This window comes from Canis lupus, chromosome 27, assembly GCF_011100685.1.
Source record: "Canis lupus familiaris isolate Mischka breed German Shepherd chromosome 27, alternate assembly UU_Cfam_GSD_1.0, whole genome shotgun sequence".
Taxonomy (NCBI): Eukaryota; Metazoa; Chordata; class Mammalia; order Carnivora; family Canidae; genus Canis; species Canis lupus.
Genome location: NC_049248.1, coordinates 7,715,137 through 7,742,134, shown reverse-complemented (window position 1 = coordinate 7,742,134; position 26,998 = coordinate 7,715,137). Strand labels below are relative to the sequence as shown.

The 26,998-nt window shown below is 47.0% G+C and overlaps 2 protein-coding genes and 1 long non-coding RNA gene across 20 annotated transcripts in view; 2 read left to right on the top strand and 1 right to left on the bottom strand.

Moving 5' to 3' along the window:
* The window catches only part of ZNF384 (zinc finger protein 384), a 19,494-nt gene extending 3,385 nt beyond the window's left edge, over positions 1 to 16,109 (top strand). For 5 of the 12 annotated variants that reach the window (XM_038576586.1, XM_038576583.1, XM_038576584.1 and 2 more), the window contains 10 exons: positions 3,746 to 3,816; positions 4,106 to 4,343; positions 4,579 to 4,626; positions 4,824 to 5,157; positions 6,018 to 6,110; positions 9,774 to 9,998; positions 10,705 to 10,887; positions 12,418 to 12,496; positions 13,770 to 13,928; positions 14,491 to 16,109. In XM_038576586.1, coding sequence (XP_038432514.1) covers positions 3,751 to 3,816; positions 4,106 to 4,343; positions 4,579 to 4,626; positions 4,824 to 5,157; positions 6,018 to 6,110; positions 9,774 to 9,998; positions 10,705 to 10,887; positions 12,418 to 12,496; positions 13,770 to 13,928; positions 14,491 to 14,892 — 1,827 coding nt within the window. In that variant the 5' untranslated portion in view covers positions 3,746 to 3,750 and the 3' untranslated portion in view covers positions 14,893 to 16,109. The remainder of the gene's footprint in view (positions 1 to 3,745; positions 3,817 to 4,105; positions 4,344 to 4,578; positions 4,627 to 4,823; positions 5,158 to 6,017; positions 6,111 to 9,773; positions 9,999 to 10,704; positions 10,888 to 12,417; positions 12,497 to 13,769; positions 13,929 to 14,490) is intronic. The other 7 variants (XM_038576588.1, XM_038576591.1, XM_038576589.1 and 4 more) reach the window with 7 other exon arrangements.
* LOC111092914 lies at positions 5,842 to 26,998 on the bottom strand. 3 transcript variants are annotated; one of them, XR_005379786.1, is made up of 5 exons: positions 26,879 to 26,998; positions 15,225 to 15,342; positions 9,289 to 9,425; positions 9,094 to 9,163; positions 5,842 to 8,998 (listed from the first exon to the last, which is right to left on the bottom strand). It is a non-coding gene; the product is annotated as an uncharacterized LOC111092914 (long non-coding RNA). The 3 variants fall into 3 exon arrangements; XR_005379787.1 differs by having other exon boundaries at positions 26,867 to 26,964; XR_005379788.1 differs by lacking the exon at positions 26,879 to 26,998 and adding an exon at positions 23,657 to 23,924.
* On the top strand, positions 18,489 to 26,033 carry ING4 (inhibitor of growth family member 4). 5 transcript variants are annotated; one of them, XM_038576615.1, is made up of 8 exons: positions 18,489 to 18,578; positions 21,935 to 22,006; positions 23,793 to 23,959; positions 24,140 to 24,245; positions 24,425 to 24,530; positions 24,803 to 24,950; positions 25,209 to 25,270; positions 25,381 to 26,033. In XM_038576615.1, exons 1-8 carry the CDS (start codon positions 18,542 to 18,544, stop codon positions 25,418 to 25,420), a joined length of 738 nt encoding a protein of 245 aa, XP_038432543.1. In that variant the 5' UTR covers positions 18,489 to 18,541; the 3' UTR covers positions 25,421 to 26,033. The 5 variants fall into 5 exon arrangements, with proteins under 5 accessions (XP_038432543.1, XP_038432542.1, XP_038432541.1 ...); XM_038576614.1 differs by having other exon boundaries at positions 24,422 to 24,530; XM_038576613.1 differs by having other exon boundaries at positions 24,140 to 24,254.

The window sequence follows — 26,998 nt, the reverse complement described above, 5'->3', positions numbered from 1 at the left end:
GACTGGGAAATAAATATGTAGTGCTTTGACCCTCTTGAGAGAAAAATACTGTTCAACCTAATTATAGCAAACTTTCCTTTTTATTAACAGAATGGCTGTGGGATGGTAAAGTTGAAATTAGAACCCAGGTTTTCAATCTGCCAGCGATCTTCTTTCTACTTACTATGTTTTTCCATCTTTCCTGCTCTTTGAATCTGTAATAAAAGCCACCTACTTCCTTCCCAATCCAGGGTAAACCAATTCTTTTTATTATCGTTGATCTGTTGGCATAATCATCAAAACCGGTACTCTGTAGAAATGAGGTTTCCCCATAATGTCATTGGGCTCAGGTTTTAAGAATATTGGTTATGTGCCTACTTGGACATTGGGATGGTTTGAGGAGAATCCCTCCATGAAACATAGAAAGTTACAAGGTTAATGGATAGTAAAGAGGTATTAAGAGATCTGGCACCAGAAGCACCCTGTTGCACAACTCCAGGGGGCACTGTTTACCTTGTATGCTGGCAGGAGCCTTCCTTCTTGACTCTCCATTTGATCTCATTTCAGGGATATAGAGATTGAAGTCAGCCTTTGCAGAACAGTAGTTTGGCATATAGGTGTCGTTTTGCAGGCAAATAATTGCTTCTAGTTGAGTGAGCAGAACTCTCCATGTACCCCCTTCTCTTGGGTGGGCATATTTATTGGACGCCCACAAGGTGCATTTATTACTGTGTCTTGAGACCAGCTGTGGTTCTGATCTTCAGCGCAGAGTGGGAGCCTGGGTGGCTCAGTGGTTAAGCATCTGCCCAGGGCACGATCCTGGAGTCCCGGGACTGAGTCCCACATCCGGCTCCCTGCATGGAACCTGCTTCTCTCTCTGCCTAAGTCTCTGCCTCTCTCTGTGTGTGTGTCTCATGAATAAATAAATAAAATCTTAAAAAGAAAAGAACCAAAGCAGAGTGATAAACTGGATATACAGGGAAATGGAGGGGCCTTTTATTCTAAGTGTACCCCCTTGGATGATCTGGCCTTTTTACTTCGATTCTGTTGTTCTAAAATCAATTACCTTGGTGGCCAAGTGAGGTCTCCCAGGTTGTGGGCAGAGAGTATCATCTTTAACTGCACTTTTGCCGTTAACAAAATTTCATTTTTTGGAAACATTTATTGAGAACTATCTCAGAAACATATGGTCCATTCCTGGAAATGTTGTAATTTTAATTGATGCATTAAGCCACAGTATCAGAGAGTGTATACTTAAGTTGTAGGGTTTTGGTCTCTTGTAGAACCCCCGGTCTTAACTTGCTCTTTGGTATCTGCATTCAGATCCATGCTCAGATATTTACTGTTTGACTCTGGGATTTCAGTTTCCTCCTTTGAAACATGAGGATCCCAGTCCCTACTTCATGGAGTTGCTGTGGGGATTAAATGATGGAATAGTGGTGAAATACTTAGAAGGGCTTAGAACAGTGCCCTGAACACAATGAGGACTTAATAGATGTTAATGGTGTTGGTGGTGGGGACATTGTCCTGTCCTCCACATCACTTTGTGTGCCTCCTTTGTAAGAACCCATAGGGGCTATTTCAGAAAGTGTTTCACCTGAGCCACTTGTAGGACGATATGAATGGATCTAATCTTTATTGGCGGGGAGGGGCATCATGCTTAGGAACCCTATCTGAAGACATTCTTGTTTTCAGGCTTTCAGTTCCTCCCTCCTAAATTTTCACATCCCTAACGTGTTTACTTCCTTGACTCTAGGGAGAAATTATAATTAGACCCTCCTTTCTTTATTCTCCAGCCTAATTCTCTACTTCATTCCCACCATAGGCCACCACTGTGTCATTTCTCTTGACTAGAAGGTTAGACAGATAGGGGTTGTAGATTATGGGTTGAGCCCCTAGCATTGTACTTAAAATCTGCATGTAGACAGCCCACTGTCATTCTGTTCATTAAATATGGAATTGCATTCTGGGTGAGGAGCTCTGTGTTAGAGATGATAGGGAGGTCCAGGATGTGATCCCTGCTTCCCAGAAGGCTTGGCAAGTTTGGATCCCCTTTAAAAACTGTGATCTGATCATCTCTTGATTTCTGTTGCCTAAGAAGGACCTGAGGCCCCTTTATAAAGTTAGTGCTGGAAAGAAAAGGTTAGTACCTGTCTTGGAGACTGTTCTGATGTTTTTTATAAGTTGGGGAGCAGGATTTGCCCGTGGCTGATTCTCGAGTCAGTTAATATTGAGTCTTACTTGTGTGACGTTGTAGTCACAGATTTGGTGCATTCCTCTCCTTTCCCTTTGTTACTTTTTAGGAAAGAGTAGGCTGCAATTCAGTTCTCCTTGCCTTTATAGGCTTTATGAAAATTAAGAATGCTGTTTAATAGAGCAAAAAATGAGATGAGATTTCTTGAGAAGAAGGAATAGGGTTACATTTAGAGTGATGGCCCTACTGTTAGTCCTTTGCTACAGATCTTTCCTAATTTCCTTAATCTATTTTGAAACTGGTTTCTCTTCCCAGGGTACCCTCTGGTACTTAATGGCTCTGGTATCTGCCTCCAGCACAACCTCACTGCTCCCTCTCATGCTCCCTCTTTACCTGCCTTCTGCTGTGCTGGATTTCTCTGGATCCAGGATTTGGGGACGTTACTCTTGAATACCTGCAATTAACATACGACCTTGCTAGGAGAAATGAGTGGGAAAATGATGGGATGCCTAGATTCTGTACCCATCTGTGGCTTACAACATGATTCTGAGGGATTACTTTTCTTGCTTATTCCTCCCTCCCAAAGTTGTAAGCTTAGTTATCATCTACAAACAGAGGAGAACTTGGACTCTTCAGATGCATTGTGTTTGAGAATCACAAAGCAAGAGTCTAGTACTGTGTATGTGTTCTGGCCGGCTCTCGTCCCTATTCGGAATCCCTGTAAGTAGAAATCTGGGATGCTGCTGCTACTCCTGGAGCTAGAACACTTTTTTAAATTGGTAATTCCAGATTCTCACTGCTCAGCTCAGCATGTATAGTATCCAGTGTAGCAGCATGGATGTTCTTAAACCTTTTTTTTTTTTTTTTTTTTTTTTTAAGATTTTATTTATTCATAGAGACAGGGAGGCGGAGAAGCAGGCTCCATGCAGGGAGCCCGATGCGGGACTCGATCCCGGGTCTCCAGGATCACACCCCGGGCTGCAGGTGGCGCTAAACTGCTGCACCACCAGGGCTGCCTGGATGTTCTTAAACCTTAATGGGATTGGTGGGGCATGGTCCCCAGGTATCATCTCGTACTCAGAAAAATACCTTGATTGTGATTCCTGCCAATTTCACTCTTCAGTTCTCTTGGGCATTTTGTGTTCTTGGCCTAGGACCTTTTTGCTGCCGAGAACTGTACATTTGTCCATTGGAAATCTTAAAATGTTTTATTTCAAGGAAGATGGATTTGAAGGATAAAGGAAAAGAGCAAGAATAGGTCCCCTGGCTGTTTTTAAGTCAGCTGGTGATTTACTTTGTATGACCTTGGGTATATCCCTTCCCTGTTCTTGACCCTAGTTTCTCTTTTTGTCACCAAAGGAAAGTAACAGTACCAAGTCTGTTTCTTTGGGTTACAGGGGACATTCTGTGGGTAAATGAGATGTGTAGAAGTTCTTTCACTAGCATCTTACATAGTAGGCTCTGTTGGATTTCAGGCTGAGTGGCTCTCCAGGACTAATATGGTAGATCCCGAGATCATCGCTCCTTCAGATTTATTCCTGAATATGATGTGGTCTGTCTTTTTTTCTTCAGGTAGAATGGAAGAATCTCACTTCAATTCTAACCCGTACTTCTGGCCTTCTATCCCCACAGTCTCAGGACAGGTAGGTGGTGTTTGTGTTTGCTCCTCCCTATCATGTGCTTTTTTTCAATTCTGAGTAGTAAGTTCTATTATTGCGGACACTAAAGCAAGATAAATCACTGGCCGTTTCACCAGGGTCCCCCATCACTGAGAATTATAGCATTTCTCTCTTGGCTTCTCTCTGGAAGACAGAGATACTAACCATTCCCTCCTTGACTGCCAAGAAGGACCAACAATGCACAGTGCTTAGGGAGCAGACGGAATCAGACTTTCTTAGGAGGTTGCTTGCCTCCCCTTTCCATTTCTTTTAGATTGAGAACACGATGTTCATCAACAAGATGAAGGATCAGCTGCTGCCAGAGAAGGGCTGTGGGCTGGCTCCACCCCACTACCCCACCCTGCTGACAGTGCCTGCCTCAGTGTCCCTGCCCTCAGGCATCAGTATGGACACAGAGTCCAAGTCAGACCAGCTGACCCCACATAGCCAGGCGTCCGTTACCCAGAATATCACCGTGGTCCCTGTGCCGTCTACAGGACTGATGACTGCTGGTGAGCCACTCTGCTCTTCTCCAATCTGAGGTGTTGATCTTCCATGATCAGTACCCCAGGCTGGAGGGCTCCAAGGACATGGGGAGTGGGATATGTGTTTGATTACTCAATCACATTTTTATTAAGTGCCTACTGTGTGCCTAGCAATGCGCTAGGCATTGTGGGGGATACAAAGAAGTAGAAGATGCGGTCCCTGCCTTTGAGGAGGTGACATTCTTTCCTTCTCTGAATCAAGGAGTCTCCTGTTCTCAGAGGTGGAGAAGAGAAGGGAGTCAATCAAGGGGTAAATCTCACTGTTACTGGGGGTGGGGTGGGGACAGGGGTTAGGAGACCATTATTTTTCTACAGGGTTTGGGGTTTCCTCTATACTTTGGGCTGGGGGAGTGGTGGTGAGGGGTTAATTAGACAATGATCTGGGGGAAATTAAATAGGATCAGGACCGGACAACATGACGCCATCTCCTTTTTCTCCCAATCCTAGGTCCTGGTTTGGTAATCACGTCCCCCTCAGGCTCCCTTGTGACCACAGCTTCATCAGCTCAGACCTTCCCCATTTCGGCTCCCATGATTGTCTCAGCTCTTCCCCCTGGCTCACAAGCCCTGCAGGTGGTCCCTGACCTCTCCAAGAAGGTAGCATCAACCCTAACAGAGGAAGGAGGCGGAGGTGGTGGTGGAGGTGGCAATGTGGCTCCTAAGCCCCCTCGGGGCCGGAAGAAGAAGCGGATGCTGGAATCAGGGCTGCCTGAGATGAATGATCCTTATGTCCTCTCCCCTGAGGATGATGATGACCATCAGAAAGACGGCAAAACCTATAGGTAAGGATCAGAGCCAGGGCAGCAAGGGGTGAGGATCACTGTCTCAGCTTACCTACCCCCTTTGTGTCTTACCCCTAATCAGGCTCTATACTGACAGCTTCCCACCTCAGATCCACTTGCATGTCAAGTGTTCTGTTGTGGGGTAGGAAGGTAGAGCTTATTCCTAGTAGGAATAACACTTCTCTAGTGACTCTTCCCCAGGATACAGACCCATTTTACACCTTCCTTTTTGGGGTTGTCAGCATTGACTAATTTTTGAATGACCTAATGGAGTTTCTTCCTTATGATAAGGCTTTAGACTGGGTTTTAGCTCCAGCTCCTTTGTGCTTTCTACATTTTCGATTGCTGTTTTTTCTAAGACACTGTTCTGATAAGCCCCTAACCTTAACCTGTGTGCCATCTACTGGTCTTGGGCCATATTTGAGCAGTGAGACTGCCTGACCCTGCATGGTTGGTATGATGGGAGGGGTCTATATAAAAAGATGGGAGGAACAGGATATCACCCCTCCACCTTGGACTGTATGCTTATAAATTCCTGTTTGCTCACTTTCTAATTCATGAAAGTCATTTTGTTTCTCCACTTCCTTTAAGTTGTCCATTGCCAAAAAGTGTTATATTTGCATGTGGTGCGATACAGAAAGAATTGCAGAAGCAAACTCCCTGCCCTTTGAAAGTTGGAAGTCTTTTAATCCCCTTGAAAAACTATCAAGGGCCCTAGTGGGATTGGGAAGTCTGGTCCCAGGTTAGAGAGTGGGATAACCACGGTCACAGCTGTGATGCAGACAGGGGCAGAGGTGCATGGCTGGGAGACTGGGTCTGTCCTTAGTGTACCGAGATGGGCAATGTTGTTCCCATTTTAGGAGCGAAGGGAACTGCGGCACAGGAAATGGACAGAGCCTTGGGCTCATGGATTCAGTCCCCGGCTCCACCACCAACTTGCTGTGTGACCCTGGGCAAGTCCTTTCCCCCCTCTCTGGGCCTCAGTTTCCTCATCTGTAAAATGGGGAGAATTCTGTTCATGCCTCCCATTTGGTAGGAGTACCTATCAGCTGAGATTTGAAATGTTGGGAACTGTAAAAGAAATCATCGTCGTTTAGCGTTTACTTCTGTGTCATACACTTCTACTGTGGAGAGTAGCCAAGACCACAGAGTATTTAAATTCCTACTTGTAAGTGAAAACGAGGGGAGTGTTGCTATGCAGAAAGTATCAAGCACCACAGAGTTCCAGCTCCTAATCTGAAAGTTCATTGCAGCTTTATTATTATAGGTATATCCCATTTTATACAATAAAAGTGTTCCTAGGAAAATGTTTACATCATACCATTTTATAAAGGTACCTGACAAGTTTGATTTCATTTAAAAGCACCTTTTATATATCACTTCATAAAACGAAAATCCCCTTGCTTTGTAGAAATTTGGATTTTTTATGTATTTGCTTATAGTGAGGTCATTGTGACATGGAGATACACCTCTAGAAAATTTCTTGTAAGAGTAATGGGCTAGGTCTCTGACCCCTATGGAGCTTTGCACATGGATCAGGGTCCTCTGATTCTGCCAAGGGTTTGTTTTTATTTTGGTTGTATATTTTTTGGACCCACATTAAAGCTATCTCTGGACTTCCCAAACCGTGTCTGTGGGCAGAAACGTGAATATACGATTGGAAGGAAGCCCTGATAGCATTTTCTATACCTTCAGTGTTTTGGGGATTGTTGACTGGCCCCATGACCCCAGGTGACTAAGGAGAACTCTGAAATTAAGGGCACCTCATTATATTCTTGGTGAATGGAATTTCTTCAGAAACTCAAAACCCTGAAGTTCTTAAGGATACTTTTTAATCACATACAAAACAAACAAACAAAAAAAAACACCCTATTTCTCTGCACGTTTGGGTCAACCACGTCCATTCCTGTGGTCCGTGGCATTTGACTGGGTATCGTTGGACTTGGGTTCTATTAGTCTAGACAAGTAACTTATTTCTAGCTCTTTGATCCCATCTTTCAAATGGGAAGATCAGTCATGGCCCCAATTTATCATTTGGAAATGTTTTTTGGAGGGAAAATCAGAGTATCTGAAATTATTTTTTAATATCTTCGGGAAAACAGTTGTTATTGTAAACAGGGCCATTGCATTGCGTGCCCCCAAAGGGGCCGTATTCTTGTGTTGGATGTGAATGGCTCTCTGGCATTTTGCACCTAGTGATATGGGGTGGTAGCTTTTCTGCGTCCTAACTGCTCACTGCCACAGTGCTCCTAAATCAGATTTCTTTCCATCCACCCAACACTTCAAATTAAAGGACCTCTGCTCTTTTATCTGGCTTCATAGGATTTCAGAGTTGGAAATACTTTAATAGTCACCTAAGCTATCCCCTTCTCGCTAGTTGTAGTCTTCTGGACATTCTGACAGATGAGTCTGCTCTCCTTGACTACCTCTAGTGTGAGGAATCTCAAATTAGGTTAGAGTCATAGCTTTGTAGTGAATAAGTGTTTGCCCTTTGGCAAATTACTTAACCTTTCTGAGCCTTGGGGTTCCTTTCTGTAAGCCAGGGATAATACTTGCCAGGTTGTTGTGAGGAGTGGAAACAATGTGTCTAAAGCACCTAACTGGCGTGTGGGTGCTGGCAGTATCCACACAACAAATGGCAACTATTACTATCATTATTATGATCATCACTGTTAAATCTTCTACCTTGTGAGACAGCTCCTGTCCATTGTGAATTTGTTTTTTGCGGATTCTTCTCTAGTTGAAAACTTGGGTAAAGAGAGTTATTTTTTCTTGTGTTGTTAATTTCACGTTAAAGGTACAGTTGTGTGTTCCACACTTACACACAAACTATGAGCTTTTGTTCCAGTTAAAATGAATGTTCCACTTGTGGGAGAAATTTTAGCAACTGAGGGAAATTATTTTGTAACTTTAGTAATGTTCCCCTCCTAGTGACAATGTGTCCAGTTTCTAACCTCAGTGGAACGTATAGTAGCCTGAGCTCATCCATTGGCACTGGTACTGTTAATATTAGTGCAGTTTTCTTATTAGAGAACGTTTGGCTTCCCTTTGACTGTGCTGGGTGTTTGTGTTGTCCCTTCTAGGGGCAGATATTTATTTATCTCTCCATTTTACAGACCAGAAAATTGAGGTCTAGATTGAGGAGCAAGCTTGCCACTGAGCCCTGAGTAGAGCCCAGGTGTCGGAACTTCCATTGGCTGTGTCCTTTGGACTTTACTGACTATAAACAGAACCTCTGACCTCCCATATAATGGTTGGGCATGCCAGACAACAGCCAGGAATTGGTAACTGGGAATCAGATTTCTTTCAGAGTTTTCAAGGTACCCAGAGAAATAGAAATTGACCTCCATGACTAGAATTTTCATGACATTAATATAGAGATCATACCCCTGAATAATGTAGTCTTTTTTTTCTTTGAGAAGCACAGAGTTCTTTTTAGTCCAGAGGATAATCTCCGTTATCCTCTAAAAATTCTCCTGGGACCAAGAAAAAGCCGAAATCATCACCCCCACTGTCCCCAGCCCCGATTCTAGAAAGAAGTTGGGGAGGAACCAGAGCAGAGGGACTTTTTCCCCAGTTGCCTGGCTTCCAGGTGTTGCCCTTCCTACTAGCTCACACGGTGCACTGCAGAGTTGTTCAGGAACGAGAGCATTCCAGCTTCAACACAGATAACTCCTACTTGATAAAGTCTGAATAGTTGTGGCTTATCTCGCTTAGAGGCCTCCTTATTTGATATTCTTGGGCAATGTCAGAACAGGAAGGATTGCCCACTCAGGTGATGGGTGAAAGTGTATCAGCTGCTGTGGATGTCAACCCAGAGCGCTGCCTTTGGCTCCATGTGCTAGGAAAGAGGAAAGGTTCAGCATGGAAGCTCAGTGTTTCACAAGTCTTTTCCTTCTAAATGTTTGAGGGCTATGGCCCACTCCCAACACTTACCTCGGCTCTTTGCGGTAGTGGTTGATAACCAAGGGACTCGAGGGTGGAGGTGGTCAGTGGAACACCGGATCTAGGGTGGAGGCCACACACACATGATTTGGAAAAGGCCCTCCAAATAATTCCTATCCTGTACCCCCATACCTCTAGAAATCGCTGGCAGAAAGGAAGTAAGAGAGAATCTAAGAGGATAATTACGTGAAAGAGAAGTTCTTCTGGGGAATATAGTCAGTTTGTCCTCATTATCATCTCAGGAACTTGAGAACTACCCAAGGGATGTACTTTATACACAGGAAGTCGGGGAAAGGAGCCTTTTCAAAGTCTGAAATCAAGTTCTAGGCAGAAGGAAAGCAGAAGTTAGTTGATATTCCTGGCCTGACAAAATCCGCCTGAGCCTAGAGCCGATAATAAGATTTAGCTGTCTTTTCTGGTTGGAGTTTTGTTTCTGTACACACTGAGGGAGTCAGATCATTCAAATGTGTATTGAATATTTGTATTGTGTAGGTCTATATTAGACACTTAGACTATAAAGAGAAGTAGAACAGATGCTCCTGTTAGGGGCCTTACGGCATTGTTGCAGTAAGAGAGAGATCAGATAGGCTGGCTTCTGTGGAAGTGGAGGGGCGGGTGCAGCAGCTGACTGCCAGTGGGAAGGTTCTAACCGCTGCCCTCACTTGGCCCAGGTGCCGGATGTGCTCCCTGACATTCTACTCAAAGTCGGAGATGCAGATCCACTCCAAGTCACACACCGAGACCAAGCCCCACAAGTGCCCGCACTGCTCCAAGACCTTCGCCAACAGCTCCTATCTGGCCCAGCACATCCGAATCCACTCAGGGGCCAAGCCCTACAGCTGTAACTTCTGTGAGAAATCCTTCCGCCAGCTCTCCCACCTCCAGCAGCACACCCGGTAAGGCTGCTCTTGGTTTTGCCCTGCCACCCAGCTGCGAGCCCCTGCCCCCGAGGCCACGTCACCTGAGCCTACTCTTCTCTCCTCCTGGTTTCTTTTTTCCCTTTTGACTTTGCCCTCGGGGAGCCTCAGTCCACTCTTGTTACTGTCTGTGAGAAATAAACTGTGTGTATTTTAGCAGCTTGCGGGGGCCTGGGAAAGTGTGGTCTCCAATCCCAAGGTCTGGAACGGTTTTTGTGGTTTCTCTCTGTGTCTGTGTTTGGAAATCTTCTGCAGAGCAGGCCCTGCTTATACTCTCTGCTTCAGGTCAGAGCCAAGGTGTGCATTCAACCTCAGGTCCATGGGGAGCAGGCGGTATTGGCCTTTGTTCAAATTACTATTTGGAAGCAGGGTATCTGTGGTGAGTTTGTGTGACCTTAGGACAAAGCCGAGGGTTGACAAGACTGGAATCGTTAAGGTTACCAGGAGCCAGGGGTCGCAGTTCTTCACCATCTCACTGCCATCCTAGCCACCGACAAGAGCAGCAGCAACCTAGATCTGGGTGTCCTCGTCATTAGCCTCTCCAGGCCGGAGTGTGTTTGGGAGGAGGGAGGAGGGGGTGCTCTCATCCGTCAAGCAACATCATTTCACCCAGCAGAGAGCTGAGCCCATGGTGTCGAACCGCTTCCTCCTCCCCCCTTCCCTCCTCTCCTCTCCTCTCCGGCAGGATCCACTCCAAGATGCACACGGAGACCATCAAGCCCCACAAGTGCCCGCACTGCTCCAAGACCTTCGCCAACACCTCCTACCTGGCCCAGCACCTCCGAATCCACTCGGGGGCCAAGCCCTACAACTGTTCCTACTGCCAGAAGGCCTTCCGCCAGCTCTCCCACCTCCAGCAGCACACACGGTAAGGGAGAGTGGCGGGCTACTGCCCCCGCCCCCGCTGGCATGCCCTCCCCACCCCCCGCCCCGGACATACACAACAACCCGCATGCGGGGGGCGGGGGAGAGACCTGGCTGGAGGAGAATACGACTGGCATCTGGGAGAAGAAGAAGCAACAACCACCCTGGAGACACAAGCGGACGCTCAGAGAGAACCTTTCTGGGGCATAAGCAGCACAGGGGAGATACAATGACTGTATGACATTCCCTGATCCATGGGAGGAAGAGACTCAGCTCACCTGGAGCAGAGGCAACTTCTGCCTTCATTACTCTCCCTGAAAATACCAACACACACATCTTGGCAAGAGTTTCTCCTTTACGCCAAACAAAGCAAGGGCATTTGATTGGAGAAGACCATACCTCTGGCCCTTAGGGCGCCAGTTATAAATAGGAGATACAATCAGACTTTAGCTGGGTACCGGCCTGGTGACACCAACAGGATCAAGCAAGGCTCCAAGGATGACAGGAGTAGAGAATAAAACAAAACACATCTGAAACGGTCACAGGGAACTGGCAAACAAAATGAAAAGGCTCACGCTCCATAAGGATGCGCACTGCTTGTCCCACGAATCTGGAGTGACTAGGAGGAAGTGCACTAGACAACTGGAAGAGTTGATGATGTCCTTCAACGGTAGCTCAAGTTGAGCTGGAGTCTAGACTTACTACTGGTCAGAAGCCTTCTCACGTGGTTGCTTCTGGATGTGGTGATTCCCCTCAAAGTGGCCAGACATCTTGCTTTGCGAAGAGGAGAAGTCGGGCTTTCCTCACAAAGAGATGCATCCCGTGAGGTTTCCAAGATTTTGTACTGGAGGTCCAGAAAAGCACCTGGTTGCAAAAATGGTTCTGAAGTGTCCCTGATGAGGAACAGGTGTCTGCAGACCCTCAAGTCCTTGGCTCATCTCAGTGGAGGGCCCTGTCGTGTTTGGGAAAGAGGTCAAACTAGTACTAAACTAGGCATTAGGAGGCTGGACTGGGAAAATCCCCCAAGGAGTTTCCATGAGTATTAATATCACTGCTACTCTCCATAATTAGCATAACTCTGTTCTTTGATACCAGAACTTTCTCTGGGAGCGGTGTTCAAGGCTGAGGGAAGAGGTTTCCGTTGTATGGTGGGGGCCAAGGAAGAAGTGTTCTGTGTTTCTTTTTCCTTACCCATGTGTTTACCTAATGTTTTTGAACATCATTAAGGACAGCTACTATAGGAGTTGACTTGTCTGCCATAGTTTGGACTGCCTGTCTCTTGGCTGCCAAGCCACCAGTCCCTCCTCCCCGAGCAGAGGAGCCCAGCTCGAGCTGAGTGATGGAGGCAGTGAGCAGGGATCAGGCCCCATGGCATGATCCTCTTGAGAAAGATGCTGAGGCTGGGACCTCCTGGAAAGCCAGCTTGTACTCCTGTAGGAGGGCAGGCATGACCTGGAGGAGGTCTGTTAAGGAACTAATCCCTGAGTGGCCTTGCTGACATCCTTTCCCTTTCTTCTGTTCTCATCCCCTGCAGAATCCACACCGGTGACAGACCATACAAATGTGCACATCCAGGCTGTGAGAAAGCCTTCACACAGCTGTCCAATCTGCAGGTAAATGTTTCACCTTCCACACTGGGGCCTCGTATCAAAGATTTGGGTCAAAGTACCATTTGACCAGCACAGTGGTTCCCAAACTTTTTCAGGACCCTTTTACACTCTTAATAATTACTGGGAAACGCAGAGAGTTTTTGTTGATGTGTATAATGTCTGTCTACACAGAGAACGTGAAACTGAAAAACTTGAAAAAAATATTTAGTAATTCAATTAAAAATAACCCATTGCACACTAACGTGTATAACATATTTCCTAATATACTCCTCCCCTAAAAAATTGAAAGAATGGCTGTTTTGTTTCGTTTTGTTTTGTTCTGTTTTGTTTTGTTTTGTTTTTAAGGGACTGTGTGCACAAGCAGGGTTGAGGAGGGGCAGAGAGAAACTCTTAAGCTGGCTCCATGCTCAGTGAGGAGCCCAAAGCAGGGCTCAATTTCACAGGGCTCTGTCTCACAACCCTGAGATCATGACCTGAACTGAAATCAGGGCAGATTGGTCAACTGACTGTGCCACCCAGGCGCCCTGGCATCATTTTACATGTTGCACATTTAACATTTTTAATGTTTAGCCTGCGAGAAGACAGCTAGATGCTCCTACCTGCTGCGCTCAGTCTTTGCGACATTACATGTCATGTAATCTCTGTAGAGATGTGAGAGAGTGAGAACAAAAAGGCAAACATGGTCTTATTACTCTCATTTGGGGAACCATTTTGACTTTGGGGGCCCTGTGGAAAAGTCTTGGTATTCTCTAGTGTGTCCCCAGGCTTTACTTTGGGAACCACTGGGCTAGTGGGGCCAGCATGTCCATCCTTCTCACTTTTCTTTTTTTTTTTTTTTAATATACAGGCTGTGCAGGATGTGTGAGGTTTATTTTATTTTATTTTATTTTATTATTATTATTATTATTATTATTATTATTATTTTTTTTTTTTTTATGATAGAAAGAAAGAGGCAGAGACACAGGCAGAGGGAGAAGCAGGCTCCATGCACCGGGAGCCCGATGTGGGATTCGATCCCTGGTCTCCAGGATCGCGCCTTGGGCCAAAGGCAGGCGCTAAACCGCTGCGCCACCCAGGGATCCCCTCCTTCTCACTTTTCATGATCCTGGAGTGTGCTGCAGGAGATAGCCTGTACCTCCTCCAGTTTTATGGAAAGCCTCCGGATGGAAAGAGAACCTGGGAGGCTGACACCCAGTTCAGGGCTCTGGCATTAAGGTCACAGAGGCAGGAAGGATGAATCCAATGCACTCATCCTGATTTCTCCTCATTTTTCCAGTCCCACAGACGGCAGCACAACAAAGATAAACCCTTCAAGTGCCACAACTGTCACCGGGCGTACACGGACGCAGCCTCCCTAGAGGTGCACCTGTCTACGCATACGGTGAAGCATGCCAAGGTGTACACCTGTACTATCTGTAGTCGGGCATATACATCGGTGAGTGCTCAGTGCTTCCCTTTACTTCCCCATGGGCCTGTAAGACTACAGTCTTTGCCCCGTCATCTCAGATAAAGAGCTGTCGCCTTGAACATGCGAGTGCCCTTGCGCCAACTTCCCAGCATCAATGAAGAAGTTAACTAGATCTGTAGCTGAGGAATTTAGGGGGTGCCTGATCCCTCAAGCCCACAGAGAAAGATTGCTAGGCAAGGATTTTTAATTTTACTTAAACATGAGGTAAAATAGAGTGACTTGCAATTTGGGGAGAAGGATTTCAGTTAGAAGTTTTCCAATAGACTCCAGGAAAAGGCGGTAAAACCACTTATTCAAAGATCTTTGAGGCACTGACCGCTTTCCCCATGCCGGTGAATGCCCACCGTGTCCCTAACAGTCTCCTTCACCTTCCTGCCCGATAGTGAGCACTGATAGAGGCTCCCGGGGAGAACTTGCCCACGGCTCCGCAATGTCCTTGTAGAAAGGAGTATGGTTGTATTTAAAGGTGTATTATAAGTAACCTCTGCTTCTCTTTCATCCTTCACCTCTTTTTCAACATCTCCCTCAGGAAACGTACCTTATGAAACATATGCGCAAACACAACCCTCCCGATCTCCAGCAACAAGTGCAGGCAGCGGCAGCAGCGGCAGCAGTGGCCCAGGCCCAGGCCCAGGCCCAGGCTCAGGCCCAGGCCCAGGCCCAGGCCCAGGCCCAGGCTCAGGCTCAAGCTCAGGCCCAGGCCCAGGCCTCCCAAGCATCACAGCAGCAGCAGCAGCAACAGCCACAGCCACCACACTTCCAGTCCCCTGGGGCAGCCCCCCAGGGTGGGGGTGGCGGGGACAGCAACCCCAACCCTCCACCCCAGTGTTCCTTTGACCTGACACCCTATAAGACGGCGGAGCATCATAAGGACATCTGCCTCACTGTCACCACCAGCACCATCCAGGTGGAGCACCTGGCCAGCTCGTAGAGACCTGTGCTGCCACCCACTGGGAAGAGGGGAAAGAAGTTCTGGTCCCTTCTTTCTCCAACTTCTCTCGGTGGGAAAAGTCTTCTTCCTTGACAGGCCTCGGCTCCATCTCCTTGGGCCTCAAGCACGGCCTTCCTACACAGGATACCATGCTTATTCTCACCTCTTCTTCAAAAGGAACATCAGCCCTCCTGATTGGCAAAGGAATAATGAGCTGCTAGTGTAGTCCAGCAGCCTCCCCTTCCAAGCATAGCTTTTCAAAATTGGGGGTTGGTGCTCAAGGGAGGGATTTGCTATGACCTCATAGAAACTTTTCCAGTGTGGGCACTTACCCTCTCGTTACCCTCATAATCCTCAAAGTTGGGGCTGGTGGAAGAGTAGAGGCTCGACCTCCCTGATCTCTGAGAGAAGGGAGCCCTAGATGCAACCGGCCTCCCATTCTTTTCTTGCCTGCAAAAGAACAGAGGTTTTTCAAATGCCCCGACCCCCGGGAGCTGTCTTCCCCTTGTGGTCTCACTTCACTTCCTACCTACTGCTGGAAGAGGGAGATCGGGGTGGGGGTCAGACCCCCTTTATTTGTAAAGGGGCAAGGGCTGAGATGTGGTCCCCAAGGGGCCGGAGATCCCCAAAATGGTCAAGGGTGGCTTAGAAATGTGGGTTATCGTTTTCCTTGGAGCCTCTCCCCTTCTCTGCCAGCCAAAACCCTATACTCAGTCTCCCAATCCCAAAGCCAGAGGAGCTATGGGAGCTTTGTGTTCTTTATGAAAGCCCAAAACAAGGGGTGTTGCAGAGAAGGGAGAGTTCAGGGCAAACACAAGGACTGGACTTAGCTCCCTAGGTGCCACGGTCAGTTGCCGGACACGGATTTATATATAAATATATATATAAATATATATATATATACCCACTCATCACGGCCATCTTTGTTGTAACCATTTCTGTGTTTATAAATGCATTATCTCAGAATTTTCATATTTGATGTTTTATTTTTTTTTGTCCTTTTTGTTTTTCTCCACCCTGTCTTCTGGCCAACAGCATTTTTATTTCCTTTTGTCCTTATTTTTAAATCATGGCAGATTTCAGAGAAAAGAGAAAATGAAAAAAAAAATCAGGAAACCAGTTGTTATAAAGCAATTTAAAATGAAGAAAAAAAAACTTATGTACAAACCAAGGGGTGTTTTTAGAACCTTGTATAGAAATAAATTCGTGTAAAAGGATCAGAGGCAGTGGAGCTGCTGATGTGAGCGAGCATGGGAAGAAGATACCTGGGGAGATGTTCAAGGATTTACACTAGAATGTGTGTATGTGAAGAATGAATGCTGTTTGATGAGGCTCTATGTGTGTATCCCCAAATGTGGAAGGGAAAGCTTTGGTACTTCCAAGTGAGATCTTGGTTTATGAGGATTTCTTTCTTTCTTTTTAAAGATTTTATATATTCATGAGAGGCAGAGACACAGGCAGAGGGGGAAGCAGGCTCCATGCAGGGAGCCTGATGTGGGACTCCATGATCATGCCCTGGGCTGAATGCAGGCGCTAAACCGCTGAGCCACCCAGGAATTCCCAGTTTATGAGGGTTTCTAAAATCTTGTTTGTGGCCTGCAATGCCTACATATTATGAGAGCAAGATTTCAATCGTGTTAATAAACCACTAAGCTCCCCATTAAAGAAATGGAAGCGTGCTCTCTTGAAAGGGCCTATACTCCTGCCTGAGCATCACCAGGCTCAGTGCTAATTCCAGCTGGCACAGTGTGCATACATTTGTTATCCATATCCATAGGTTTGCAATGATGGAAGCCATAACCAGAACTGAGTAACAATGCAGGACAGTCGTGCTGAGAAGTAGAAGTAGTCAGGAAACCTCAACTTTTCAGCCCTGGCTCTACTGCCAACCAGTGGTCACTGAGAGGCGTCCAAGACTAGATAGCCTCCAAGGTTCATTTTGGGATATTAAAAGCCATTAAGCACTGAAAAGGTTGACAAAGCTCTAACATTGACTCACATGGCTGTCTTCTGTATACTGCTGGGCAACCATGCCCATTACCAAGAAGAATGTGGATAGTCCATGAAATCATGCCTACTTAAGTTTTGGGCTCAGCTGGTCTCTTGGGTATTGAGGCATCCAATACCTCTCAATCTGCAGTGTGAGTCTAATGAATGTATTACCTGAGACGAAATCTGTCAATGTCTTGCTAGCTTCTGAATACTTTTTTCCCCCTGCTCTTCATCAATCACTGAAAATGCCCTGACAGCCCTGTCTTCACCACAGGTAATAGAACCAGAATCTACTAAAGGATTCACTCACAATCATTGCAAGAACTCTATGAGGTAGGTACTACTAGTCTCCATTTTACAGAGCAGGACATAAGCACAGAAGTTTACCATATCCGGGGTCAAGACACTTGGAGTGAAGTCTTCTAGATCCAACTACTGCATCCTACCACTAAACCTGAGATTTCATCTTATCCTTCTTCACACTTTTGGCCCAAATCAGGTGGCTGAAAAATCTTTCATTAAAACGTTGCCTTGTGGCATTGACAACAGTCACGAATATGTGAGTTAGGAAGGACAACAGCCTCCAAAAGCTTTCTTACTAATACCACTATTAGGCTATGGGCTTTGAGCTGCTTCTCCAGTGTGGTGGCAGCCTGTCAGGCTCTGGACTGGTTTCCGTCCCCATATAGAGACCTCACTGTACCCTAGTGGAGCCCATCCTGGTACCCATCCTAGTACCAGGATGGGAGCTGGCCCGGTTGTGACAGCCATGGTGCTAGTTAACATCAGATATAAACTGGAAAACAAAAACAGCGGAAGGGTGGCGGGGGGGGTGGGGGGTGGGGGGTGGTGGTGGTGGTGGAAGTATAAGAAAAGAAGAGGGCAAGGCTGGAAGTACTATGTCACTTTATACGAGAATGTAATCAAAGATAAAAGGCCAGGAACCCTGGCAAGAGTCTTGGAGAATTACAGCTTTATTGTGTAAGGCTTAGTATGTAGATTTTATAAACAATTATTTTTTTTCCATGTTAAAAAAATTATCCCGGTGAGCTGACGCTCAGGCGAGTGAACAGAAATGCGAATGGTTTCAATCTCGCAGCACCAGCTAGGCCTCTCCAACTTCGTTAAGATACTAGCTACCTTGAAGGAAGTCTTGGCTCAGCCAGGACCTGCTGTGGTCATTAGATTAATATCCTGTAAAAAGGAGAAGAGTCCCCATTCGCTAAAAAGCGGTATTTCTGGACCACAATCCTAAAGAGACGGGGGTGGGGGCGGTGGGGGTGGGTGGGATGAGGGTTGGTTTCCCATCATAACCCCACATCTCCGTTTTGGAGGGAAAAAAAAAAAAGTTTGATAGGGAATGCAAAATGGCGACCCGCAGTGACGTCATGCCTGCCTCGGTCGCGTACCGGGGCCTCAGTAAGGGCGGAAGCGGGCTAGAGCCACCTCAGGGCGCCTCGGCACCCGCAGCCCCGGCTACCTACGCAAAAGGGAAAGTTTTAACGTCGGGCGGATGTGTCCCCGCGGATAATTGACTGAGGGCGGAAGCTCTCCTTTTAAGGGCGGAAAGGCTCCAACCCACGGATAATAGCTTCAGCGCCTGTTGCGTTTCAGTCACTTCCGGGGCGGATCGGAAGTTGCTTTGTTTTGCTTCAAGATGGCTGCGGGGATGTATTTGGAACATTATCTGGACAGTAAGAGCAGGCTGGAGGAGGGGGTCAGGGGTCATAGAGTGGTGGGGGGGGGGTCGGGGCTGAGCTGCTGTACGGCCCCGAAGTCCCGGTGGTCAGAAAGTCCCAATTGTGAAGGGGTTCCGTGAAAGAAAATATTGAAGGGTGTGAAGAAAGAGGGGGCGGGGCAGCAGGGTCGAGGCCTGGCTTTTGGGTGTAGACGAGGGAGGGGCTGCGCGGTAGGGCTGAGGGGGGTGTCTCTTGAGGGGCTAATGGGCAGAGCCGGGAAGGTATTTGCCGACCCCATCTCCAGGGTCTCCAGCCTCAGGATATCCATCCCCCCAACCCCCCCCCCCCAATCCTTCAGGATCGGTCGTTTTAGTGTATCACCCACTGCCATTTGGAGCAGTGCCAAAGACTTGCTCGCAGCTTCTCTGCTCTGTTCTTTCTCAGAAACGGTTTTTCAGTGGGGATCGGGGGTGGTTAGTGACTACTGTCAGATGATAAACTGGAACGCTTCTCTTCTTCCAATTCCTACCAAATGGAAATCTGGTGCTACGCTTATGCCATTTGTGTAACCCACCCCTTCACAAAGCCTGTCACCCTTATGCGCTTACATTTGTCTTAGTATTGAGAGTCATTCATTCATTCATTTATTGAGGCCTTGCTCTGGGTCAGACATAATGGCAAGTACTGCGGAGATACCAAAATGATGACACAGACCCTGCCCTCCAGTGCTTATAGTTTAGGAGGAAACAGATTCTGCTAATCAATAATTATAAAACTGACAAGTGAAATAATAGAAGTACATTACAAGGACAGTTGGTAGCACTGGAGAAAGAGGGGCAAATTACTTGGGGACGTAGGTAAAACTTTACCAGAGGATGTGATGTTTGAATAGAGTTTTGAAGATCGAGTGTTTGCCAGTGTGAAGAAAGAAAGGAAACTGCTGGTTGGGGAAAGCATCAGCAAAGGTATTGTGGTGGGTTTGTGGCAGGTCAAGGAATAGTGAAGTCAGTGCTTGCTGTATAGGACTCTTAAGGTGGACGATTGGCAAGTGAGCCTGGAGAAGGAGGTGGGAGCTAGGTTGTGCAAGGTCTTTTAAGCCAAGCTAAGAGGCTTGCACACTGTAGATAGTCAGGAACCAACAGATTTTAAAAACAGGTTTCAATAAAGGAAAATAACTGATGTATGGTAAGTTCAGGTCTCAGAGAGTGACCGAAGTCTTTAGGAGCTAAAGGGACAGATGAAATGGCTGGGTAGTTGAGAGAGAAGGAAGAATACAAAGTGCCTCCTTGATTTCCTGCTTGGGAGGTGAGGTAGATAGGATACCTTCAGCAAGATAGGGAATTCAGGAGTAACAGCAATACACCTAACTCAATTTAAACTTAAGCACAGGCATGGCGATTGTATGAGAGTGAATGAGATCGAGATCATTCAGGGAATACAAGCAAAGTGGGAAATGAGAGGGTTAAAGTATAGGCCCAAGAAAACATTAGCATTTAAGGGACAGGCTAGCAAAACGTCACTGTTGGAATTATCAGAAAGTATAGGGTGAGATTTGGAATCCTAAGAGGAAGAAAGTTACTGAAGGACAGAAGATGGTGCCAACTGCTGCAGATGTATTTTTTAAGATAGGACATATAAAAGATCATTTGTTTTGGAGCTATTTTATTTTTTTTTTATCTTTTTTTTTAAAAATTTTTTTTTTATTTATTTATGATAGAGAGAGAGAGAGAGAGAGAGAGGGAGAGGCAGAGACATAAGCAGAGGGAGAAGCAGGCTCCATGCACCGGGAGCCTGACGTGGGATTCGATCCCGGGTCTCCAGGATCGCGCCCTGGGCCAAAGGCAGGCGCCAAACCGCTGCGCCACCCAGGGATCCCTGGAGCTATTTTAGAAGTTTGAAATGCTGTCATGGGAAGAGATTTTTTCTTTTATGGAGAGACTTAAGTATATATGTCTTTATTCAGGTATTTATTGAAGACCCTCTGTACTCGAGTCATAGTAAAATGAGAGAGAAGCTAGATGTGTCCAGTCCTTTTGGAGGGTCAGGGAGATAGATACCAAATAACCAGCAGTCCTTCTGGAGGGTTAGGGAGATAGATACCAAATAACCGGTTACACAACTAATTCCTTAACCACAGCTGGATAAGTGCCCAAAAGGGTAGAGCTAGAATAACTTGACAGCATAATCCAGGGCACTTGGAGTCTGGAGAAGTCAGAGTTGAGCTGAACTTTGAAGAATGAACAGGAATTCAGTAGGAAAAGAGGTATGGTGGAGGTGGGATGAAGAACACCAAGCAGTGCATTCTGGACAGAGAAGGCAGTGCTTGGAAAGCTGGGGAGCAGGATGAGCCCTGGCAGGTTGAGGGCACTCAGAGAAGGCCAGCATGATTAGAGCAGACGGCACACAGGGGGATTGACCTGAATCAAGGCTGGAGTAAGGTGAGCATGGGGCAGAAAGTACAAAATAGGAACAGGAATTGTGTGATAGAAGTTATTAGTTATAAAAGCAAAGAGGGGGACTTGGTGAGATTTGCATTTTTTTAAGAGAACATTCTGACTACTATATAGAAAAGAGATTAGAAGTATGCGTGTGTGATGAGTGGAAGGTTCCACTCATCAGATACCAGGTAGGTATCTGGATTGCGGGGAAGGAGCTTGGAGGAATACAAGATTGAGGGCAAGGAGCTTGGAGGAGTACAAGAAAAGGAGGGACTGATTGGTAAAGTAAGGTCACTGAAGGGGCAAGTGATGGGAAAGCTGTAAAGAGGTGGCAGAGTTAATTGTGCAGAGATGCAAACACAGCCTCCACTGACAAAGCAATGATGGGTGCTGTTCCAGATAAATCCAACTGTTCCAAGGAAGGGAAACTGAGTCCCACTGGACCTGTACTTTAAAAGCAGCTATCCCAGGATCCCTGGGTGGCTCAGCAGTTTGGCGCCTGCCTTCGGCCCAGGGTGTGATCTTGGAGTCCCCAGATCAAGCCCCACGTCAGGCTCCCTGCATGGAGCCTGCTTCTCCCTCTGCCTGTGTCTCTGCCTCTCTCTCTGTGTGTCTCTCATGAATAAATAAATAAAATCTTTTAAAAATAGGGGATCCCTGGGTGGCGCAGCGGTTTGGCGCCTGCCTTTGGTCCAGGGCGCGATCCTGGAGACCCGGGATCGAATCCCGCGTCGGGCTCCCGGTGCATGGAGGCTGCTTCTCCCTCTGCCTGTGTCTCTGCCTCTCTCTCTCTCTCTCTCTCTCTCTCTCTGTGACTATCATAAATAAATAAAAATTAAAAAAAATATGTTTAAAAAAAAAAAAAGAAAAATAAAATAAAATCAGCTATCAGGCCTATGAAGTGCCATGATTCTCAGTTTTTCTTCTCCCTAGGTATCGAAAACCTTCCCTTCGAACTGCAGAGAAACTTTCAGCTCATGAGGGACCTGGACCAAAGAACAGAGGGTATGTATAGAGTAGGGATTTTGAGTGTATAATGAGATTGTACGATCACTTCTTTTTCTCTTTGATGTTACTGTATCATCTGGTCTGAACTGGGGAACTGTGGCTCCTCTTTTTTTACTCTCTTATATTCTTAAAAGGAGAACGGTGAAGATTTGCACTTCTAGATCAGCTTTTCCATAATAAGTAGAGTATTGTGATGATGCCTCAAGAATTCAAGGATGCTATGTTCTTTGTATCTGCGAGAGGAATTAAAAAAGAAGTCAACTCTAGAATCATTTCTATTCTCTATATTCAATATATCTATAGGAAGACTGGGATGTTTCTACCCCACTGGATTGTTAATGTTACTATAAAAAAAATTCAGTGTGGAAAAAAAAAAATTCAGTGTGGCTGTAGACCACAAGTCATGTTGGTAGAGAAGCTCTTAAGAAAGAAAGAGAGAAAAAAAAAAAAAAAAAAGAAAGAAAGAAAGAGAGAAAGAAAAAACGAAGAAAAAGTAGCAATTAACAACAGGATCTCTACACTGTATTCTTCAACCTTATAGAAGCACTAGATACCATCTGTGGCCTTCCTTGGATGTTGAGCAAATCTGGCTGCGTTGAGGCATTCACTTAGAGCCTAAGACTACACTACAGTGGTCAGATTGGTCTCTTCAGGGGCAAAGATATCATCTTTTGGAGCCGTCCCCCATACCTGCTAAAGGATATCTATATATAAGACCTATGTCTTATCTTCCGTCCTTATGTAGCCATGCTTAAGGATATGACAGGCTGGTGTTATAATACCTAAAGCTGTGATTTCAGCTACTCTGGGTAAGTTTACTCATGAAAAGGTGAACATCATGGAAAATCCTGGGTCTAGACCCCCGAGAACTGCCTGCTGAATGCTGAGAACCAGCTTGCTTCCTTTGTATAACACAGTCCCTACTCTTGAGTTCATGCATAGGAAGACCGGTTGGGAGATTATTGAACTACATGCATTTTCAGCTTCCTCCCAAGGCATCACATGAAACGGGACACAAATATAGTGTGTACACAGAGCCTTCTGGTTGTCTGTCATGGCACCTTGTTATAGTCCTTCTTTGGCCTCTTTTCATCAACATTTTTTATGAGTCCTACCAAATAGGAGGCAGTAGACATCTACAGCCTCAGTGTCTGGGGACGTCGCCAGCCTTCCGCTATTAAAATGTTTGGAGCAACATCTAAGATGAACAAACAGGAAAAGAAAGTGATGGGAAATACAAGCAGGTTGCAGACGATGAGCAAAATAGGGTAGAAGAACTGTTACATAAATGAACTAGGGCCTAGTTTTAAACGATGAGTCACAGATGTACAGACCTGGAAGGCAGCAGCAGCAACAGATGACCCAGCCAGCTTTGCCGCACTCAGAGCTGCCACAGAATGTTTTTGAGACAAGAAATCAGGAAGCCTGTTAGACAAGACTCATGGTTCAAGAAGCAGCAAGCCCTGCGAAGAAGCATCCTCAGACATAACAAAAATAGCCTTCGGATTAGTGCAACGGGCAGAGACCCCCTCCGTGGTTTTCAGGAATTTTAGTTCCAACTCTGATAGCAATGTTTTCAGCACCTGGAGGCACCTCTAAAACAAATACTGTCAATGTGTTGCGTTTCTTGAGTAAGTGGCACAGTACCTGTGAACTCTCGGGGCGTTTTGGTTCGAAGGTTATGATGATGGTCAATGGCAAAGGTCCAAGAAACAAGAGGAAGAAGTGTGTTTCACCTAGCCACTCCGGGGCCTTTGTGACCAGGCCTCTGTCTCTGTTGTAGACCTGAAGGCTGAAATTGACAAGTTGGCCACTGAGTATATGAGTAGCGCCCGCAGCCTGAGCTCCGAGGAAAAATTGGCTCTTCTCAAACAGATCCAGGAAGCCTATGGCAAATGCAAGGAATTTGGTGACGACAAGGTGCAGCTTGCCATGCAGACCTATGAGATGGTATGGCCCTGTTCATGGCTCCCCACCTACCTCCTGTCTAATCCTCGGGGTCCTAGAACCCTCCTTCAGCTGTGTTGGGATCTGTTCTGGGTCTGGGAGAGACACAGAGTATGCCTTAGCCTTATTTTCTTTTTCTGGAACCAGCTGTGTACCTCTTTCTTTTCCTTCCTTTGCCCCTAGGTGGATAAACACATTCGGCGACTGGACACAGACCTGGCCCGTTTTGAGGCTGATTTAAAGGAGAAGCAGATTGAATCAAGTGACTATGACAGCTCGTCCAGCAAAGGCAAAAAGAGTGAGGAGGGGGGCGGGGCTTGAGAGGTGGGCCAGGACTCCAAGGGAGAAGCAGCTACTGCTCTTCAGCCCAGAGGGAGGGGCAGCAGCTTGGAAGGAGGGGGAAGCAGGAAGACTTAACCATATCTTTCTGTCTCCCTGCCTCCTGGCTTTCCCCCTCTTTCCTAGAAGGCCGGACTCAAAAGGAGAAGAAAGCTGCCCGTGCTCGTTCCAAAGGGAAAAACTCAGATGAAGAAGCTCCCAAAGCCACCCAAAAGAAGTTAAAGCTTGTGCGCACGTGAGTGTACAAGGGAGCATTTTGCCAAATTAGTTTTTCCCCTTGCCCTGCACCCTACCACACACACACACACAGACACACACACAGACACTGCACACATTGCCCCTTGCCACCCTCTCCGTCTTCTGTGCCAGCAACTTCTCCTTATCGTTGCAGTCTTTGCTGGATAGAGAAGAGAAGGCACAAATCACTTGCCCCACCAGGATGTCTTTCTACCACCTCTGTAGCTTCCCTTTTTGCAGATGACACGTTCTCTTCCTCTCGGCATGCAGAAGTCCTGAGTATGGGATGCCCTCAGTGACCTTTGGCAGTGTCCACCCCTCTGATGTGTTGGATATGCCTGTGGATCCCAACGAACCCACCTATTGCCTTTGTCACCAGGTCTCCTATGGAGAGATGATTGGCTGTGACAACCCTGATGTGAGAACCAACCGTTTTGCCTCCAGATGGGGTTCTGGGGGCCATGAGGGTGTGGGTACGAGAGGGGAAGAAATGCTTGAATAGCGGGACTCCAGAATAAGAGGAAGGTGGAGTTGGTTGACCTTGGGACCTCTTAAGATTTCTCCAAAGGGACGGAATATAGGAACTCTTCTAAGAATCTGTGGAGGACACTTCTTTTCTTTCCTCTGCTCCATCCGGGCCCCTGACTTCCGCTTCTTCCATCTTCCTCCTTTTCAGTGTTCCATTGAGTGGTTCCACTTTGCCTGTGTGGGGCTGACGACCAAGCCTCGGGGGAAGTGGTGAGTGAGAGAGTTGCGGCAGGCGCCGGGCTGCCCCTGAGCTGCATGGAGGAGGGCACTCCCTCTCACTCATGTTCTCCCTCCCGCCTCTCTATCGCGTCCCCCTCTAGGTTCTGCCCACGCTGCTCCCAGGAACGCAAGAAGAAATAGATAGGGACCTTGGATTCCCACGGTTTCTTCCACATCCCTGGACCCGGGCTAGTGGGGAGAGGAGAGCCTGTGCTGGGGCCTGGGGGCTCGGGGAGGGTGGATGGCACAACTGCTGTCATCTCTTCTCCTCCCCTCCTCTTGCTCCTGGTGCTGAGGCTGCACCCCAACCCTAGGAGGGAGGGGTGCCACAGCCGCTAACTGGCTGTGCTCTCATTCAGCCTGCCCCCCTCAGAGGGAAGCGGTCTTGCCCACTGTCCTTTTGCCTCCATGCTGAGGTTGGTGCTGTATTTCCAAGGGATGGTCCTCTTCACCCCCCCTCGCTCTGTATTAAGGACTAGGGCAGTAGCATGGGGGTGCTCCCCAGCCCTCCTGACTCCCTCCCCCTGTGGGGGGGTGGGCTACGGTGTGATAAACTCTCTTTGTTCTCTTCCCACTTTGTCCCTGGTAGGGGCTCTCCCACAGCATCTGGGCTGTGGCCTTAGTAGAAGGGCACCCCTTCCTCTGTGCCAAGAGGATTCATCCTGGCCTTGTGAATGGGAGAGGGGGCAAGGTGGAATGCACAGAACTCACGTGTAAAGGAATTTGAGTAGGTGAATAAAAGCTATACATGTTGGCCTGCTGTGTTTATTGTACAGACCATATTTTAGTACATGTGCTAAACTTTTTTTTTTTTTTTTTTCATCCTCTGGGTTGGATTAGAGGTGGGAGGGTAACATGCCAGAAGTAGAATGAGACCTGGAACCAGACGTGGTACCTCTGCACCAGAATTCACAACTTCTCAACCTGGGAAGGATGGAGCCGGCTAGGGGATGGGCCTCAGACCAGGGGTTTCCAAAACGTTTAAGATCATGCATCTTTTCCCCATAAAACATCTTTCACTTAATTTCCAATAAACATGTATTTGTGTTTTCTGCATGTACTATCATACTATTAGCTTGATTTCTTATTTTTTTTTAATTTTTTATTTATTTATGATAGTCACACACACAGAGAGAGAGAGGCAGAGACACAGGCAGAGGGAGAAGCAGGCTCCATGCACCGGGAGCCCGACGTGGGATTCGATCCCAGGTCTCCAGGATCGTGCCCTGGGCCAAAGGCAGGCGCCAAACCGCTGCGCCACCCAGGGATCCCTGATTTCTTATTTTAAACACAAAACAAAAATATTTCTCTCCGAATTGGATGGATTGTCTTGCTCACCTCCTGCTTGGGAACCACTTCCTCACCTGAACCCTGCTTGTTTCCCCTTTGGGCTCATTTCTTACTGGAGGCTCCCTCTAGTACCCACCCAGGTAGGCCCTGACTTTGTTCCTCAGCTCCATCCCTGCCTGCCCCAGGACCCGGCCTACATTCCCAAGGCCCCACCACCCCGTGGGTTAGATTGTTTCTCCAGGCCCCGGTTTTGTCATCTGCAATGCAGGGATAAGAGTAACCCCTTTCTGGGAATACCTCTGGGAGTACCTTTCTGATACACAGAACACCGCAGGGCCTAGTCCATGGAAGGTACGGAGTCCGTGCCCTCTGATCCGCGAGAGGCGGGACCCCTACGCCCCGGGTTGGGGGGGGGGGGTGAACCCTGAG